This window comes from Numida meleagris, chromosome 16, assembly GCF_002078875.1.
Source record: "Numida meleagris isolate 19003 breed g44 Domestic line chromosome 16, NumMel1.0, whole genome shotgun sequence".
Taxonomy (NCBI): Eukaryota; Metazoa; Chordata; class Aves; order Galliformes; family Numididae; genus Numida; species Numida meleagris.
Window position 1 is genome coordinate 1,663,516 of NC_034424.1, and position 16,686 is coordinate 1,680,201.

General features: G+C 47.5%; 1 protein-coding gene and 1 long non-coding RNA gene across 3 annotated transcripts in view; one reads left to right on the forward strand and one right to left on the reverse strand.

The window, feature by feature from the left end:
- Window positions 1-234, forward strand: part of LOC110407008 — a 4,992-nt gene extending 4,758 nt beyond the window's left edge. The window contains exon 3 of the long non-coding RNA XR_002443676.1: window positions 126-234. This is a non-coding gene — a long non-coding RNA (uncharacterized LOC110407008). The remainder of the gene's footprint in view (window positions 1-125) is intronic.
- On the reverse strand, window positions 3,624-15,966 carry LOC110407002 (ectonucleoside triphosphate diphosphohydrolase 2-like). Of its 2 annotated transcripts, none has more exons than XM_021414165.1 (9): window positions 15,394-15,963; window positions 13,168-13,285; window positions 11,625-11,775; window positions 10,731-10,890; window positions 9,250-9,477; window positions 8,019-8,291; window positions 7,402-7,497; window positions 6,384-6,515; window positions 3,624-5,361 (listed from the first exon to the last, which is right to left on the reverse strand). In XM_021414165.1, exons 1-9 carry the CDS (start codon window positions 15,505-15,507, stop codon window positions 5,131-5,133), a joined length of 1,503 nt encoding a protein of 500 aa, XP_021269840.1. In that variant the 5' UTR covers window positions 15,508-15,963; the 3' UTR covers window positions 3,624-5,130. The 2 variants fall into 2 exon arrangements, with proteins under 2 accessions (XP_021269840.1, XP_021269841.1); XM_021414166.1 differs by having other exon boundaries at window positions 5,180-5,361; window positions 6,384-6,511; window positions 15,394-15,966.

Consider the following 16,686-nt stretch of genomic DNA (forward strand, 5'->3'; position numbering starts at 1 on the left):
ATCCTTGGCTCTGCATAGTGATGCTCAGCAAAAACTAAAACGTCCGTTTGTTCTAACAATGTTTTTCTCCTAAAGCAAAAACATAGCATCATACTGTGACTATGAAGACACCATCTCTGTTTCAGCTGAAACCAAGAGAGAGGAACAGCTGGAACAGCTGGTTGGGATCAAGCCACAAGTCCATCCAGGCCAGTATCTTGTCTCTAATGATCCAGCAGCCAGAGAGGAGCAGAGCAAACATATTTGGATATGGGAGGTGGTTGTGGCAATTCTTTACGCCATAAGCAAGTATCTTTTTTTTTTTTAATAGCACCAGTAGATTGTTTTTATATAAATTTATCTAATCACGTTTTGCAGCTATATAAACTTTTGATATAAACATGGACATCTCCTGTCATGTTGAGTCCCACGGTTTAACCCCAAGCTGTGTGGCAGAAGAGCTCTTTCCTTTTGGCTTCATGATTTCCACTGAGCTCCTCAGTTCAGAGGGATACTGTGGGCTTCTTACTTAAAGCTTGCACTCAAGAGGGTCTTAAACATTGTCAGCGATTACCATGACAATGAATGCAATGCTGAAGCAGCTTTTACTTGACATAAGGACCTTTATTAACTGCCAGTTTACATCTCCCTCCTGTTTTAAAGGAGTGAACTTTGAACGCTGCTCCCATGTTTTCCTCATTCAGTTCCACTGCAGTACATTGTCCATAGATAAGCACAGTAAGTATCACCTTTCACTCAGGAGATTTGCTCCTAGAGAATTTCCACTGAGAAGCAGTGACTAATTCAGTCATGAGGTGGGCATATGGTGACACCCCCTGCTGTGAACAAAAATAAATCTTCCTTCACACAAAAGTTGATTTTATCATTCCTCCGTCTCTCTCCAGTCTCCCCTCCATCATTCCCAGTGCAGTCCTCTTCCTATTGGAGATTATTCATCTCCTTATTTCTAAAAGACCCTTCAGCCATACTCCATGCTATTGCCCCATCTCTCTGCATAGAAATCTTTTTCCACTAATGCTGCAGTTTCTTAAATCACTGATTAGAGCTGCTTTTGCCTCCCACATGTAGAGAACTTCCACACTGCAGCATGTCTTTCATCTCTATCCACATCAGGAGACTGCTCATCAAGTTTCCGGACAAGCCTGCTTGCTAATGTATTTGATTTGTCGTGGGACCAGCTACCGGCGTTAGAGATTTCCTGAGGTTTAAGGCGCTGCCCCGCCAGCCTCCCTCTTGTGACCAATCCCCGTCACTACAACTCAGGAGAACGGGAGCTTTTGCTCGCAGCGCTTATTTAAGAGCGCCCTACCGCAAGGAGACAATCTCATGGAGAGCATAGTGGAAGGCAGGTCAAAGTCTTTTCATCTGCGTGGGCTCCTCTGTGTACTGGTACACGCTGGAGCGACTAGGTATGCTACACTTGCAAAGCCTCAGAACACTTTAATTCAGGCATCTACTTGCCTGGATTTGATGGTGTTATAGAAAGACTTTTATTTTAAGATAGCTGTGGCAAAAATCTGTGTTTTGCTGATCCCAATTTTCATCTGGACTTGTTCTACTAATAGCATTTCCATCTACTTCAGTGTGTTCTGAATTAGCTCTTGAAGTAGGAGTGTTAGTCCATGGGGTAGGATATAAACATCATATGGCTTTCTACTTTGCTGGAAGATAATCTGGTATGTGATCATACGCATGGTATAAGAACAAACTTTAAAATGTGCAGATCGATCTCCAAATTCAGCCATCCTGAAAGGCATTCCTCTCATATTTTGCTGGGTGCACTGTACCAGTTGTCTTGAATTTCTAGTACTTTCACTGTTTGTTATAGTAGTCCCAAACAACTGAAATGAGTGCAGGTACTGCAGCTGTGTGATGTGATGTGATGCTGTTCATTGTTTCTGTCTTCATGGCAGGGCAGTATCTGAAAGAGAGCAAGAGTTACAGTCGTGTTACTAACGGGAAGCCAGAGTTCAGCCATCAGGACAAGTTTAGCTAAGCTCATGCAGGTGCCATTTTCCCTGACTTTCTGACCACTTGCCAAGATGACCTATGTGTAGAGAGTCCATGTCTGATATCTTGATGTGCCGATTCATCCATAAATACTCTGTGAAATACCAGTATCTCAAAAGGTAGAACTTATCTACAGCATTGCATGAAGTCAAACACTGAGAGAGATGTTAGGACTCATGTCCTTCTCCCACAATCTCAGGGGGCCCGAGTGCATCAGAACAGGATGAAGGGAGCAGCTCTGGTCCTGTTGTGCTGGACTTGGTACTGCAGAACTGCACTGCAGGCACTGAACCATTATTTATCTCAGTTTGTATGGTAATTCACTGCTGCAGTCTGAATGGAATGTATTGGCTGGGATTCCGTGATACTTTGGAAATGGTATAAACTGGAAGAAAGACAAGGAGCTAATATACTCCTACAAGCATGCTGACATGAAATTTAAGCTACTCTGTCAGCAGCAGATCAGCAAACCTATTGTGTTTCTGGGTCTTTTGATTTCTTTCTTATGGATACTTGCTGACAGCAGCAGAACTGCAGCGACATGTAAGAAGACATTACCTGCCAGAAGAGCTCTCCCCTGGCTCAGCCCAGAGTGAGAAGGGAGGGAGCTATGCACAAGGAATTTACAAACAGATAAAAAGTCCTCATTATTAATCATTTCCACAATTAGCTATTGCACTGTAACCAAAGACTGCAAGTGTCTTTGTTTCAAAGTAAGTGAGATAATCTAGAATCTCTTTTTAAGTAGATTTCTGCTGCCAGGTAATCTGGGGATTAGTTGTGCACATTTACGTAGTGTTGAAATGACGGAGCTGCTTCTGTAGAAAGCTGGTAGAAAGGAGTATGTTACCTTTATTGGCCTTCTTTCTTCTTATAAGTTCCCAATTTTGCATTTCATTATTTTTATGGCTGAAAACCCACGTCAGGGCTTTAAAAACCAATCTAGCTCAGTGTCTAATGAATACAGCTGTAATGGTTTATTTCTGCTGGGTAGCACTTTCAGTACTGCCCATTTGAAGCCTGGTTCATCAGGTAACCCTGGCTGCTGGGGCTGCCTGTTGGGATGGGCAGCACAATCATTACATGAGAACAAATTTGTCCGCTCTCATCTGGTACCACAACGTGCAAGCCATCAGCCTGCAGCAGAAGACAGCAGTAGCTGTATTTGGAAGAAGAGTGATGGCAAAGGAGGGAGCAGAGCTACCACCGGTGTGTAGTAGCTGTTTTATGATTGCATTTCCAGAAGCAGGAGGAGTGAAGTCTTGGGAATTTCCCCCGTGCTGCTGACTCCCCGATAACCTCAGTTCTGTGCAGGCCTGAATCCCTCCTCTTCCTTCTGCAGATGGTACGTACAAAGAACACATCAAAGACGTTGACATGTCTCTCATCAACTAAATACCAGCAGCCAAGTTATCTTAAAGTCATTTTCTGCTTGCCTGCCACTGGGAAGAAAGTGCCTTCAGGGGTTCTCATTGTGTACCCCAGAAGTACACAGCATAACAACTCTCGAGTAAACAGAGGCAAAGTCAGCATCCCCCGTCCTCCCCTCTGAAACAGTTTGTATTCACAATAAAACCCCTGCTTTGATCTCTTGCCAGGAATAACTCAGACAGTCTATTCAAACATCTTTAATAACATGATATAATTAAAAATATCTAACCTGCAACTCAAAGAAATGAATATGAAGCTTGTTTCAGTCTGTTTCCACACCCCTCCAAACTTGACTGACAGGTTCCAAACCTTCATTAGTTGGCCTGAAAATTTATGAACACACCAATATTAATAGTTGGGGGTGGGAGGGGTGGGTTGTCCTGTATGTGAATTAGGAGCACAAGGGATTAATAACCCGGTTTGAAAGGATTTGGGTGCCATGGTAGCTTTAAATATCCTGCAAGGCAAATCACTGCATCTGTGAGCATTTAAATGTCTGTTTAAAGTGGTCTGCAGTGAGTTGAAGGCACTTGTGCCTTGGGCTTTTAACAGCTTGTGTGTTTATGTCTCTGAAGCATTCTGAGAGGTGAACTCTAAATGCTTTTGTCAAAGGTCAGCATTTGTCTGAATCCATCCATTTTCTTTGTGGAGAATTGTATAGTGCTTCCTGTTAGAAGAACAGAGCAGACCAGAGGAGCTGGAATGGCTGCCAGGTCCCAGTGGAATCCTGAAGGTTGGATTGTAAAGTCGTTTTGGTCACAGTCTGACATGAAAGTCACTGGGCTGACAACTGGGAAAGCTGCTGTTCCTACGTCTGTTCTTGTCTGAAGGACAGTTCCGGGGCAGGGAGACAAGCAGTTCAGTGCAAGTGAGTGAGCTGGTGTACCTCAGGCCAGCATGCACCCAATTCTAAGTGTGAGATTAAATGTCTTAATATAAATCCTGGTTAAATCGACAGTTTTAACCCTGAGTTGCCATGACTCAGCTGAGAGACAGAAACTCAGCTGTGCGTCTGTGCCCTTGATTTCTCCTTTGATGTTCGGTGTATTTTGTACAGACCAAGACCAAAATCCGTTGCTTGTGAAGGATTCAGTCAGCAGGAGCATTCGCTGGGTGGGATGCATGGATATTGTCACTGAGATGGAAGGACAGATGAGTAGTGGCGGGATGAAAATACAAGTTTTCTTCCTTGGAGTGTACAAGGAAGCTGGCTGCTGTATTCTGATTATATTTTAAGGCTGTGCCAGTCTTCATTAGTGGTATGTTGCAGGCATCTTCCCTCTTGCAGGCAAAGAAGAGGACAGGGTGCCTTTTAAAATATCACTTCTCCTAATTAGACAGGTTTATTCAATATTAACTTTACAATAGTGCTCACGGCCCGCCTCTTCCTCAAGGGAATGTTTTCATTAGGTTGACACAAGTAATTGCAGTTGCAGCCCAAGCAAGATCTGCACAGGCTGGTCTCATTTGGAGAGCATATAGCTTGTTTCCACTGTGAACCTGAGGCTTCCTGCATGGCAGAAGCTGTTTTCTCAGTGTACAGCAGTGCAAATGGTTGCAAGCTGAAACAAGGTACTGAGACTCTCGAGTCCTGCAAGAAAACCACTTGCATCCTCCAGAGATTTACACCTGTGTGATTTCTACAGGTATGTACTCTGTTAGCTGCACTCTGGCAAGTCCTGGAATAAGTCAGTTGTCATCAAAAACACTGCTGTTCCTGTTACTGAAGCTGTTCTCCTTGACCATCACTCGGTATGAGATGCGCATGAACGAGCCAGTGAGCAGCACCACGAAGAGGATGAGGAGCAAAGACCAGACACCTGGTTCGATGCCCTTGAGGAAGCTTGGGCTGTCCTGGGGGATGGTGTTGGTCAGATTCAGCAGGTACCCAAGAGTCCAGACAGATGATGCATCACCAATCTATTGACAGAAGAAGGAGGAGAGATCAGAAGAGAAACTGTGTGGAACAGCTGTGTTTCTGTAAATAGGCCTAAGACCTTGCATGCTTTAATTGGGACTGACCCAAGGATTAGGCTTGAAATGAGCAGCTCTTCCTCTCTTAGGGCCCCAAGTGCACTGCTAGACCTTAATTGCCCTGAACAACCTCTCCTGGGGTTTCCACCCACCCACCTTTGCAGCTCCATTTAAGCTCTGCCCTGGGCAGCTTCTTCTTTTCTGAGTTGTGCTATCTATCTGTGTGCTGTTTTTACTCCTGCTCTCTGCCTGGTTTTCCCTGGTGGATCTCTGTTGTAAGTAGCTTTGCTTGTGGCCCTGTTGCCTGAGTGAACCTCAGGCTGATGTTGTAGGGCACTTGTTTCTGGCTTTTCAGTTTAAGTTTGCTGGATGGACCCTGGACCTAACCTGTTACTTTGCCTTTGGCTGGTGATTGGTACGTGGCTGACTGAACTGATATTACTGATGCTGTCCTGCTCGCATATGAGGGGAATCACGCTTTTGTTAGTGAGCTGAGAAATTTAAGAGTAAGCTTTCTTCTGTTTTGTGAATACGAAGACCTGAATCAAGTCCTACTTTCCTTAAGAGCTCCAGATCCTGGAGCAGCTGCCTTCACCAGCTGCAAAGCACGACTGATTTAAAGGTGATTGCAGACATAGGGTAGAATCTTTTGGCTTTGCAAATATTATCAAAGATTTGTCCTTAACATTAAGTGGTGACAAAGCAATCTTTCTTCACCTGCTTCTTGGACGTGGATTCTTAAAGATGATATTGCTTCAAATAAGGTTTTGACCCATCTGTTTTTCACACATGGAATCCCTAGCTCTCTGACATTCATTTTCTTGCTTATAACAATGGTGAATTTATTTTGCAAAAATTCCTTTTTGGAGAAACTTTGTTGGTTAAGTTTTGTAAGACAAACAACAGTCTGGCTTTACTGAAACCATCCCACCCTTGTAATTGGATGTACCACACAGTAGATAACCGACCTCCTGGAATGCAGCCTGAACAGACTGATCGAAGTCAAAAGCGTATCCCTTTGTACTGAGATGAAAGATGAAGGTGGATACAACACAGTAATCAGCAAGTACATCCAGGCTTGTCTGGGACTCCTTGACTAGCTGGCATCGTTTCCAAAGGAAGAATGAAAAGAGGGGGAAAAAAGTGAATATTCAATGGTTAAACTTCAGGCATGTTAAAAACGCTCCCTTTCTGTCTGGGACTGGCTGCAGGACTGGAGGAGGGGGTTTTAATCCTGTCCTGTCACACGGGGCTGTGGTCTGGAGACCAGTGCCACCTCTCAGTGCTTCTTACCCAATCTCTGTAAGGGACCTAGCAGTTTGAAGAGCTTCAGAACTCACAGCCAGGTCTCTTACAGCTGCATTGCACGTCAACTGCTTGGTATGAGTTTCTGCTCTCTAATTAGGCTGCAGCGTTAGCTGCAGCTAATGCTGTAGCCTCTCTCAGCAGGATTACTAACAAGGCCTTTCCCTTCTAAACAGAAGAGAAGACTTCAGGGAACTGCTAATGGGACTTTGCTACCCCATTAGCAAACCCTGTAGGAACTGGCCAATTTAGATGTTGCTGATGGAGGGATGCTTGGTTTTTGTATTCTTCAAATGAAGGTGCCCTCATAAGACACCAGCTGAGGAAGAGAACTTCTGGAGACTCTGTGGCTTGGGCTGTGTGAGCCCAGGTGAAATAGGATGGTCTCTGGAGTCTGAGCAGATGTGTTCCTTACACTGAATGAACAGAGGATAACAGGAAGATCAAAGTGATGTGCTGGAGTGAGTAGACAGGCTTCCTGTTTTCTCCTTTATGTGCAGTGTAAGATATTTGTGGCTTCTCATGTGATTAAATGTAAGTGTACTTAGAGTAGCAGCTGAGATTAGAGAGGAAGGAAAATAAGCCTGTGACATATGACTCTGTTAGTTTTGACCCATGTGGGCTTTTCCAGCAGTGTTCCTGGCTTCCCACTATCTCTGTACAAGAAATTATTCCACTTACCTCTTTGACAGACATCTCACAAAGCTTGTTGACTGCATGACCCAAGTCAGGAGAGGGTATGGTTTTCCTCAGGAAGTCCATGGCCTCAGAAATCACCTACAATGGCAGCAAAAATAATTGTCATTTCCTCCCTCTGGATGCCTCCTCTGAAATGCACTCTGTCTTTAGGATCTTGCACTGCTCCTGGATTAACATCCTAAAGATAGATCCAAGATTTCTAATGCAAGCACGTGTGGTGGAGCATGCTGGATATCTGCTCAAAGTGGGAGTAGATCTTTTGTTTCACCAAGGACTTGGTATAGGAAGACCTGCTCAGTGTGGTTCCCACCTTTTCCTATCCCTGCTGGATCGTGTGAGCTCCTTTATGGCCCAGTGAAGCCCTAGAGTTTGGCAAGCAGACATTGCTGGGACATGGAATGAAAAAGCCTTACCACTGCTGTTTGTGGTTCTTATTTGAACATCTGTCCTCAGTGATGGGGAGAGGGCAAGAGTGCATGTATGGCACTAAGCAGAACACTAGCACACTAGCCTAGTAGGGGACACAGTGGCTGTTCCCTCCGTGTTAATGACCAAACTGGTCCCATTTCACGTGATTCCCAGTGTAAATGAGAACCCACCAGAAACCTGGTCTGGAGGGACTTGGCAGCACTTCTCAGGGGATTGTTGAAGAAGCTGCAGGAAGAGGAAGAGTTGAGCAGGCTTTGCACAAGTCTCATGCATGCAGTGGGATCGCTGGTGCCGGTGACGTTGAAGACCTGGTGAGGGTTGGGGATATCCAGTGTGTTGTCACTGACAGCACAAGGCCCTGCGTGCACTGAGTTCCACTGCACTTCCTGGGAGTAGCTGAGGGGCCAGCAGGGGTTAGGCACAGTTTTAGCACTTCCCTGTTCCTAGAGAGAGAATAAAACAAGGACGGAGGTAGTGAGAGAGGAGGTTGGCATCCCAAGGCTTTATAGATGAAATACACATGATAAGGAAGAGTTTTTTTCTAACACCACTGGGCATGCTGCAAAAGGTTTGCCATACTCTCAACTATTCAACTGCAAGACCTGGACTGATGCGACAGGATCCCAGCTCCTGCTGAGTTCAGAGCAAGCTGCAGAGGCTGGATCTCCTGCGAGAGGCTGAGGAGTCCTGGCTTGTGGGAATCATGGCCCTACCTGCTCAGACTAGAAATACAATTTCAATGAATTAAGGTATTCTTTCTAGTGAAAGGCTGTTCTGGTCTCCTTTCCAAACATATTCAGTTTGTGTTTTGCCTGTGTTCACAAGTCTGGTCATTGAAAGCCGAGGTGATCCTGCTTGCATTAGGCAGCCATCCAGGCATGGGTAATTCACTGTTTTACGATGCTTCAGCCCCCATGCTCCCCATTAGCAAGGGTGACCTGGGTGGCATGCAGATTCCCAGTTCTTCTCAATTAGCTGCTTGCCCATTAGAGCCATGTGGGGCTGAAGAAACCCTTTGAGAATTAATGTTCTTCATCTCTGGGAATTCCCCAGCATAACTGTGGGAAGCAGGTCTCTGTAGGATATCCAGGTCTCTACCCTGAATGTGATCTTAGCACCTCTGGAGAGCAACTTTGTGCTATGTGTAAGGAGCCAAGGATGCTGTCAGTAGAAGACCCAGGAACAGGTGCTTTTGTGTCTGCTTGGAGGGTATTGATTCAGACACGGAGAGCACATTTGACAAATGCCCTGGGCTTTTTTCAGATGTACGCGAACACTCTACTAAAGACACGGACTGACATTTTGCCTATAAGCAGCTACACCTTATGCAACTGTCACGCGGTGCAAAGGGCTGACATAATATCCAGGAACCTTGCACGAGCCCTTTTGGCAGATACTCACTTGTATGAGCATAGAGAGCAGCTTGCTGCGGAGCTGGTCTGTGCCATGGCAGGGACAGCGGTGGGTGTACACTTTGTGTGTCTGCCCGTACAGCTGCAGCCTCACTCCCTCCTTGGGTATCTGGTTCCTTTCTTCTACCTTGGAAGTGAGCTGTGTTGAGGTTCCTCCTATGGACAGGACTCCTGTCATCCCCTTTCCAGAGGGCACCAATTGTCCTTGCCAGTCATACTGGCCCAAAAAGAACCAGAGAAGTCAGTTCTTAAGACTTGTACATCTGGGTTTTAGTCAGATGCAAACATTAGTGCACAGAGAAAGCAACTTCCTGGTGCAGTACAGCCTGCCTGTTTCTTTCCCCCCACAGGACACAAGGGTGCTGAATCGCTGGCTTTGGAGGGAACAATGGCTGTGCAATGGCTGCCATGTGCACAGAGCTCCCCACAGAGTGGGAGCAAACAGGGCTCACTGCCTGGGATAGCTATAACTGGTCTCAGCAGTGGTGCCAGCAGGAAGGAGTAGGGGAGAGGATGGTGGTGGTGGGGAGTGAGAGGGAGGTTTCCAGGTGGGAAGTCCTGGGAATATGGGCTTCAAGTGCTGCCTCGATGCTGAAGCACTCTCCCATCAGAAGAAACCTATGGTTTCATCTCCCACAGAGCTGATTTTGCCAGTGCTGAAGTTAGTGATACAGGCAGGAAAGCTTACACTGACCACAGGTATAAGTGCTCTGTCCCTGCCTTGGGGAGTCTGTCTTGCTGTCAGCAGGGTTAGCAGTTCTCTAGCTAGTGTGTGCTTGCTGCATTTTATCAGACCTGCCTTTCACTTCTCTGCTGTGGAGTAACTCAGCTGCTGCTGTCTAGCCTGCTTTTCTTTTGCACTTTGAATCCTCCTTGAGATGCAGCAGATTGGGAATGCATGGAGAGAGCAAGGAAAACTAAATATACTTTTTTTCGTTTAGTGAGTGCCTTCTGAATACAGACAAGGGCTCCAGCCTGGGACACCTGGCTATATTCTTGCTAGCATCGCAATGAGAGGAACATCTATGGGCTTCTTCCTTGCTCTGCTGTCTACACGTTGTTGCCTGTAGGCAGCTAGACTCCACTGACAATTGCAGAACACCCTGCAGACAGCAGCAATGCATTTGAAATTTGCTCTGAGCTAGAACTGTAGGGACATGATCAGGGGAATGAGGATGAGGCTGTTTGAAGTTATCAATGCGAGTGTCCTTGATGTGATGTCCAGAAAATTAGGGCAACTACATGAGCATGTCTAGGCAAGGCTATATTTTGTCCTCCAACTCAGTATCGCGTCGTGTTCCCCACCCAGCTGGTGTTGGATATAACCTGTCTTCTCTAAAAGATGGAATCTGTTCTTAAGTGATGTTTAAAATGAAGGGATTTTTAACAATCCCTCCACTTGCCTCTTGCTGTTTATAGCGGGAATTGCCCAGCTCAGTTCTGTACTTCCCAGGGAGGATCATCCTTTACCTTGAAGAAGTTCTCCAGAATGTAGTTAACAGCAACCCAGTTGAGTGCTTCCTCATCTGGACTGGACAGGATTTGTGCCCCCTGAAAGTCAAAGGGGGATGACTTCAGGGCCACAGTCAGGGCTGCAAGGAGATCATCAGAGAGGGTGGGATGTCTGAGGCTAGATAGAAAAGAAAAAGAAGACATGTTTATTGTTGTGTGGCTTTGCCAGGAGCAGTCTATGATGGGCACGGCTGCAGAACATGTGCTGTTCTCCACATTTTGAGTAGCAGCATGGTGAGACACATAATGCTGCTGCTGCTTCCCTCTCCCCTTGCATGGCACTGGTGGCAAGAACAACCTGCACGATGAAAATGGAGATATGATTTGATCAGCTGTGCCACCATGCAAGAATTTGGGAGTTTGGTACCCTCTGCCACTGAGGGGTGCTGTGGCCTCAGCCCACTGCCTTTTTCCCTCCAGACCTTACTCTCTGCCAGTGTCTGAAAGGAGATAGGTCCCAGTAATGAGGTGACTGAGAGTAGGGTCCACAAAAGTATGTATCATAAGGTGGATCTTCCCACCACTGCTCCCAGCCTGCTGACAAGAAGCACCTCTGCAGCCTCATGTTGGTTATCGTGGAAGCTGAAAACGGCTTCCAGACCGACAAACATTTTCTCTGGCTCTAATTGCAAAAGTGACCAGCAGCAAGACTCATTTTCATGGATGCCTTGTGGGGCGTGGTGTGGTCCCGGCTATGCCATACTCCCAAAGTGCATGGGGAGCTGAAGAAGGTTTACCTGACCAGCAGAGTAGGGATGAAACACTGTAGAGCAAACAGGGTGAGATTCATTTACAGAATGATCCGCATGATGTGTGCTGATCTCGGGGTGTGGGTTTGCAACATGCACTCACTTCAGCTGCGTTATGCTGGTGGTCGCTCCCAGGTACAGGGGAGTCTGGCTGTGCTGTTCTGCCGGGATCTTGCTCTGGGCCCAGTTCAAACATGTATCCAAGCTCTTTCCTACTTTCTGAGGAGAATCTGAGTAGTTCGAGATTTCTGGACCTGAGGATCAGGGGAAAGAAAGGAATTTTCTATGGGAATATGTGGGAGAAGTGAGAGCTGTTATTAGAGAGCCTTCAGGACATGCATAAAGACAGGACTCATCACAGGTGGAACAAAGGAGTTCTTCCTGTTCTTCCATCTTGCTCTTCTGGGAGCAAAATGGTAAACATGTAAATGCCAGATTGCATTAACCTAACCCCAGCTATGCTGCTAAGATGTCTTGTGAGTGACCATGAATCAGACACGTGGCTGCTGCAACAGCTGAAGCTGCCTCAGCCCACAGAGGGGAAAAAGTGTGACTTTAATCACTATAAAAGATGAGCAAAAGGCCATGCAGACAGCACTGAAACTGATGTGTCAGATCCTTCCTCCAGCCACTTCCTCCTGTGTTGGCGGAGGTGGTTTCTGAACCCTTTGCCCTACAAGCCCTACAAGCAGGTCTCCTCTGCTCTAGAGGAAGTTGGTGCTCTGCAGAGAGAAGCTGCATGCAAGCCCTGACTCATCTTGCCAGCAGCATTCAATGCAGCTTTAAGTGGTGGTTTTGAACTACTACCCAGAAAGAGCCAAGAGCCTTGCTCCCTCATCCTCTGCCCCTCTTCCCTTGCTGGCTGTGTGTCTCACTCCCATTGGCTTTGTTCTCCTGGGCCCTGCATGGAGCTGAGCTCCGTATGGCTGAGGGCTGCCTCTCTCTTCTGGGAAGGAGACTTGCCAGGATCTCTTGCTGCTGCTGACAACTTGCTACAGCAGTTTCAAGTAAGTCTTTGAACACTGAGCTACCACTGCTTTTTTTAACCCAGACTGTGACCATGGCACACAAGGTTTCAGGGAGCCTTGTATAATCTGAATGTGGTTTGCTTTCCTAACAGTCTGCAAGAGCATCAAACCCTTGGTTGTTCTCTGGTTGCCTTGCTATTGAGAGTTCAGGGTTTCCCAGCATCCCGTGATAATCACACTTCAACATCAAAGAAGGACTAAGAGAGAAAAAATGAAACCTCCAAGTATTAAGGCATGAAACCCTTTTTGTGGCATTGGTGGGGCTAAAGTGACTCAAACTAGTGAGGAACACCCCAGTATTTTCCAAAATGTGACACATGTAGCCAAACAGAACTCATGCTTTTACTGTCAAACCCTGCACAGGGGGTTAGAATCACCAACATCATGCCTCTGTTGTCATGCCTGGAGTACAGTGCGGAGGAGGGAGAAGTTGCCAGGAGTCACCCTGCATCCAGGCTTGTCTCCATTGCTGCTCACCATCTCCCCTGAGTGAGGAGCTCAGCAGCCTTGGCTTGATACAGGAGCCAAGGAAGTTGCAGTAATGGACCATGCACTGTTCTGTTTTTATCCATCCCATGCTAATCCCAGAGACCAGCAAGCACAAATCTGGCACCTTACCTTGCACCATACAGGAGCTACATTCTTTGATCACCCCGGTCTCATTTGCCTTGGTGGTGGTCCACTCGTAGATGAACAGGATGGTGTGGGGTGGGCCAGCATCCAGAACAATGCCGTACTGGAAAATCCCAAAGGCATTTTAGATTAATACCATTGAATGCACACTTCTTTGTTATTGTAGGCTCACTAAGTGTTACATAGGTACCCTGGGTCAGCAGTGTGCCTACGCAGCATTATTTGAGTGAGCTTTTTACATTCAAAGAAGGAAGTGAAGGCAGAAGGTGATGTGCACGTGCAGTGAACCAACAGCATTTCTGAATGGGGAACAGCAGGAGTGAAGAAACACCCAGAAATGTGTAATTTCTACAGTGGCATGCTCTGTAGCTATTCCTGAAACCAGACAGAGGGCTTCCATTGCAAGCTGAGCCATCTGGAACTCAGGAGAAAAAGGTCCTAGTGCAGTGGAAGAGAGAACTATGCGGTCTGTCAGCTGATTCTGGGACTCAGACTGCTGTTGGGTTGGTTTGTTAAAAAGGGGAGACTTTCATGAAGCACTCAGAGGGCTGTGGCTTACTCCTGCTTCTGAAGAACCTGAGAATCTCACATCCCTACTTCAGGAGGGTGAGATGTGGTTTGGGTTTGCCCTGATGTGTGCTAGACTTGTTGAAGTTGCAGCACACACTCTGAAATGCAGCAGTCCCATGGAGACCAAGATGATGTCTTAGCAGAAACTGCAGCAGCCAGGATGAGATTTCTCAACACCTTATGCACTGCCGTGTTCTCCTGTTGCATAGTAGTGAAGCCAAAGGCTTTCTTGGTCTCTTTGCAGCCCAGGGTCTGGTCTGTTTGGGTGGCCCAGTGTGGAGCCAGGAGTTGGACTCACTGGTTCTTGTGGGTCCATTCCAGCTCAGGGTATTCTATGATGCTATATTGGAGTACCCTGCAGCCCACGCTCAAAACAGCCTTGGTGCTAGCGTGGGGTTTCACTTCCCTATCCCAGTCTGGGACACCACTTACACAGAAAATCAGTGCAGGAGATCTGGGAGGTATGTGGTAGTGTATGGTCTAACCTGCATCTTGCACAGAAATATTCATAGCTGTGACTGAGTGGGAGGGAAAACCTTCAGAGAGGTTGGTGTTTGCACTGGCAGAAAGGTTTTAGCAGAAGATGCAGCCTGGCTGCAGCCCTGAACACTGCCTGCACCCTTCTGGGAGCTCCCAGCTTCACTGGGCTCAGCACTGCGGCTGGAGACCAAGCAGAATGCGGAAGGACACAGTTCTGCCCAAGCTTGCTGGCATCCTCCCACACGAGTGACAGCTCATATTTCTGGCAGGGACATGTCAGCTGCACTAAGAGGACAGGAAACGAGTGGTCTTGGCAGAGAAGCTGGGATTTTTTTCTCCCTCACAAAATGAGAGGCTGCTGCTGGGAATGCGAGGAGTCACCACATTGATGCCACAGACCAGTGTCCGGGAAGGACAGAGAGCTGCTGGGCAGAATGTGGAGCAATTGCTTTTTTTTTAAATCCAGTTCTGTTTGACAAGCATGAGGGAGGGTAGTGTCTCTAAACTTGCATGTTAACCTACTTCTTTTAAACCACATCATGCAACTGAGGTCATTTCAGTGGCTCTGAATCAAGAAGCATGAGCAGATCTAACTCTGCTGCATTGAGCAGGCTGAATCTTTGCTTAAAATCAAGAGGGGAAGAGACAGAAGAAGAGAAGTAGGAAATAAAGCTCTACTGGCTTTCAGGAAGGACCCAGATCTTTCCCTGCGCTGAAGCTGTGGCTCCTCACTGCTGTGGGGTGGCTCCTGCTGTGGGCTGCTTCTGCCCAGCCTGCACTGAGCATCACTGCTGATGGATGGACGATGGTCAGCCTGCTCCTTCCCTGAGCAGCTAGGCACCTGGACCCAAAGAAGGTGGTTTGTCTTTGGTTGGAAAAGCCACAGCATCCTGAAGGATGCTCTCCCATCCTCACAGACTTGTTCTCATTCCTCCTCAATCTGTTGTTTCAGGCTAGTTAGTCACTCAGTAGTGCAATGAATGTAAAAAGCAACAACACACCTGTTTGTAGTTCAAATGCCTGGCTTGCACCAGGGAGGAGCACCAGGAAACTGGCAGGTTCTCCCCAAGAAGCAGCCCTAGAGCTGAGGACATCATCTTCTGCATATTGCCCCGTGTGATCTCCAGTTTGCCCACCCCTGGCAGAGCCACTCATGCTTACCTTGGTCCTGAGCGGAGCAATGGGCACATCTTTGGTGGAGACGCAGAGCAGCACGATGCCCGTCAATCCTGCCACGATCACCAGCCAGGGGGGAAGGAGCTCACGCCAAGACATGAAGCACTTTCTCTTTTTTTCAGAGAGTGAAAGAGGAAGCAGAGGAGCAGCACAGAGCCCACATCTGACAGCAGCTGCTTTCGACGGGCTTTAAAAAGAGGAGAAAGGCGGGGCCGGGGCCAGACTCTGGCTTCAGCCCAACCCCAAGCCACAGGACCACAAGAAGCACATGGGCTGAGCCACGCGTCCTTCAGCCGGCCACGCAGTTGGTGCAGCCGTGGCTTTGTGCCACCCCAGCACTCGCTCAACAGCGCTGCAACCTCGAAACCGCCCTGGGCGATGGTGTTGAGGTAAACAGAAATGCTGGGCGAACTCTGTTTAATAGGCAGAAAGCAGGCAAACTCTCATCGCTTTGGTATTCTGTGCCTGGCAGTGCTAGCGAGAGCTGCCAAAATTAGAAGTCAGGAAACTCCTTGTAGCTGAGTTTCCTTTACATCCGAGAGCTGCGCGCGGCTCCACTGTGGGTCCAGGGCACTCCCTGCAACTTGCCTTTGTCTGTGAGGGGCGATGCTGGTGCTCTGGGAAGACATCTGCATGTTTGGGTTGCCATGTGCAGGAGGCTCTGGGTGGCTTGCCCTTCACTATGGGGGCTGCTCGGGCCATTTGTCCACCCAAGCAGGGATTGCTGTTGGTGCATGCATGCCCCTTCTCATCGTCCCCATGGGAAGGACAGCCCTAGACTTAACAAAACATGCCCCTCTTCCTCCTTTCCTGTGTCACAAAGACACATCTCTGAAACCAGAATTTCTGAAGAAAAATCTCTTAGCCACAGGAGAGACATTTCCTTCAAGTATTCTGACCTGTTTCCCAGTGATTGGGTCTAGTAATAAAACTGCAGCTGCTCTTAAAAGAAGAGTTTTGGCTTGAGCGAGCTGGGCACAGACCTCTTGTCCCTGTGGCCACTGGAGGCTTCCCCTGTCAGGCCTCTTCCTGCAGAACCAGAAGAATGGCACCAGCATGGTGTATTTGGAGATGCGTCTCTTAGTACTGGAACTGTTTAAGCCTTTTCTTCCTGCAGATTCAGAGTCCCGTTGAGGTTTTGCTGCTCATACCAGGGTGTTCGTCTAAGGGCTTGTGCCCAGTGGGCTGCTCATGGCAGTTCAGACCAACACCATGGCACTGATAAAGAAGCGACTTCAAGACATGGGATCCTTAGTCCTGCCCTTGCTTCATGTGGGC

Bases quoted from the DNA above. Each gene is read 5' to 3' on its own strand.
- LOC110407002 (XM_021414165.1), bottom strand. From the start codon at position 15,507: ATGTCTTGGCGTGAGCTCCTTCCCCCCTGGCTGGTGATCGTGGCAGGA. The intron at 11,776-13,167 runs GTAAGGTGCCAG...CCTGATCCTCAG, and splicing joins TAGCTCCTGTATGGTGCAAG to GTCCAGAAATCTCGAACTAC. The intron at 6,516-7,401 runs GTAAGTGGAATA...AAACGATGCCAG, and splicing joins GTGAGATGTCTGTCAAAGAG to CTAGTCAAGGAGTCCCAGAC.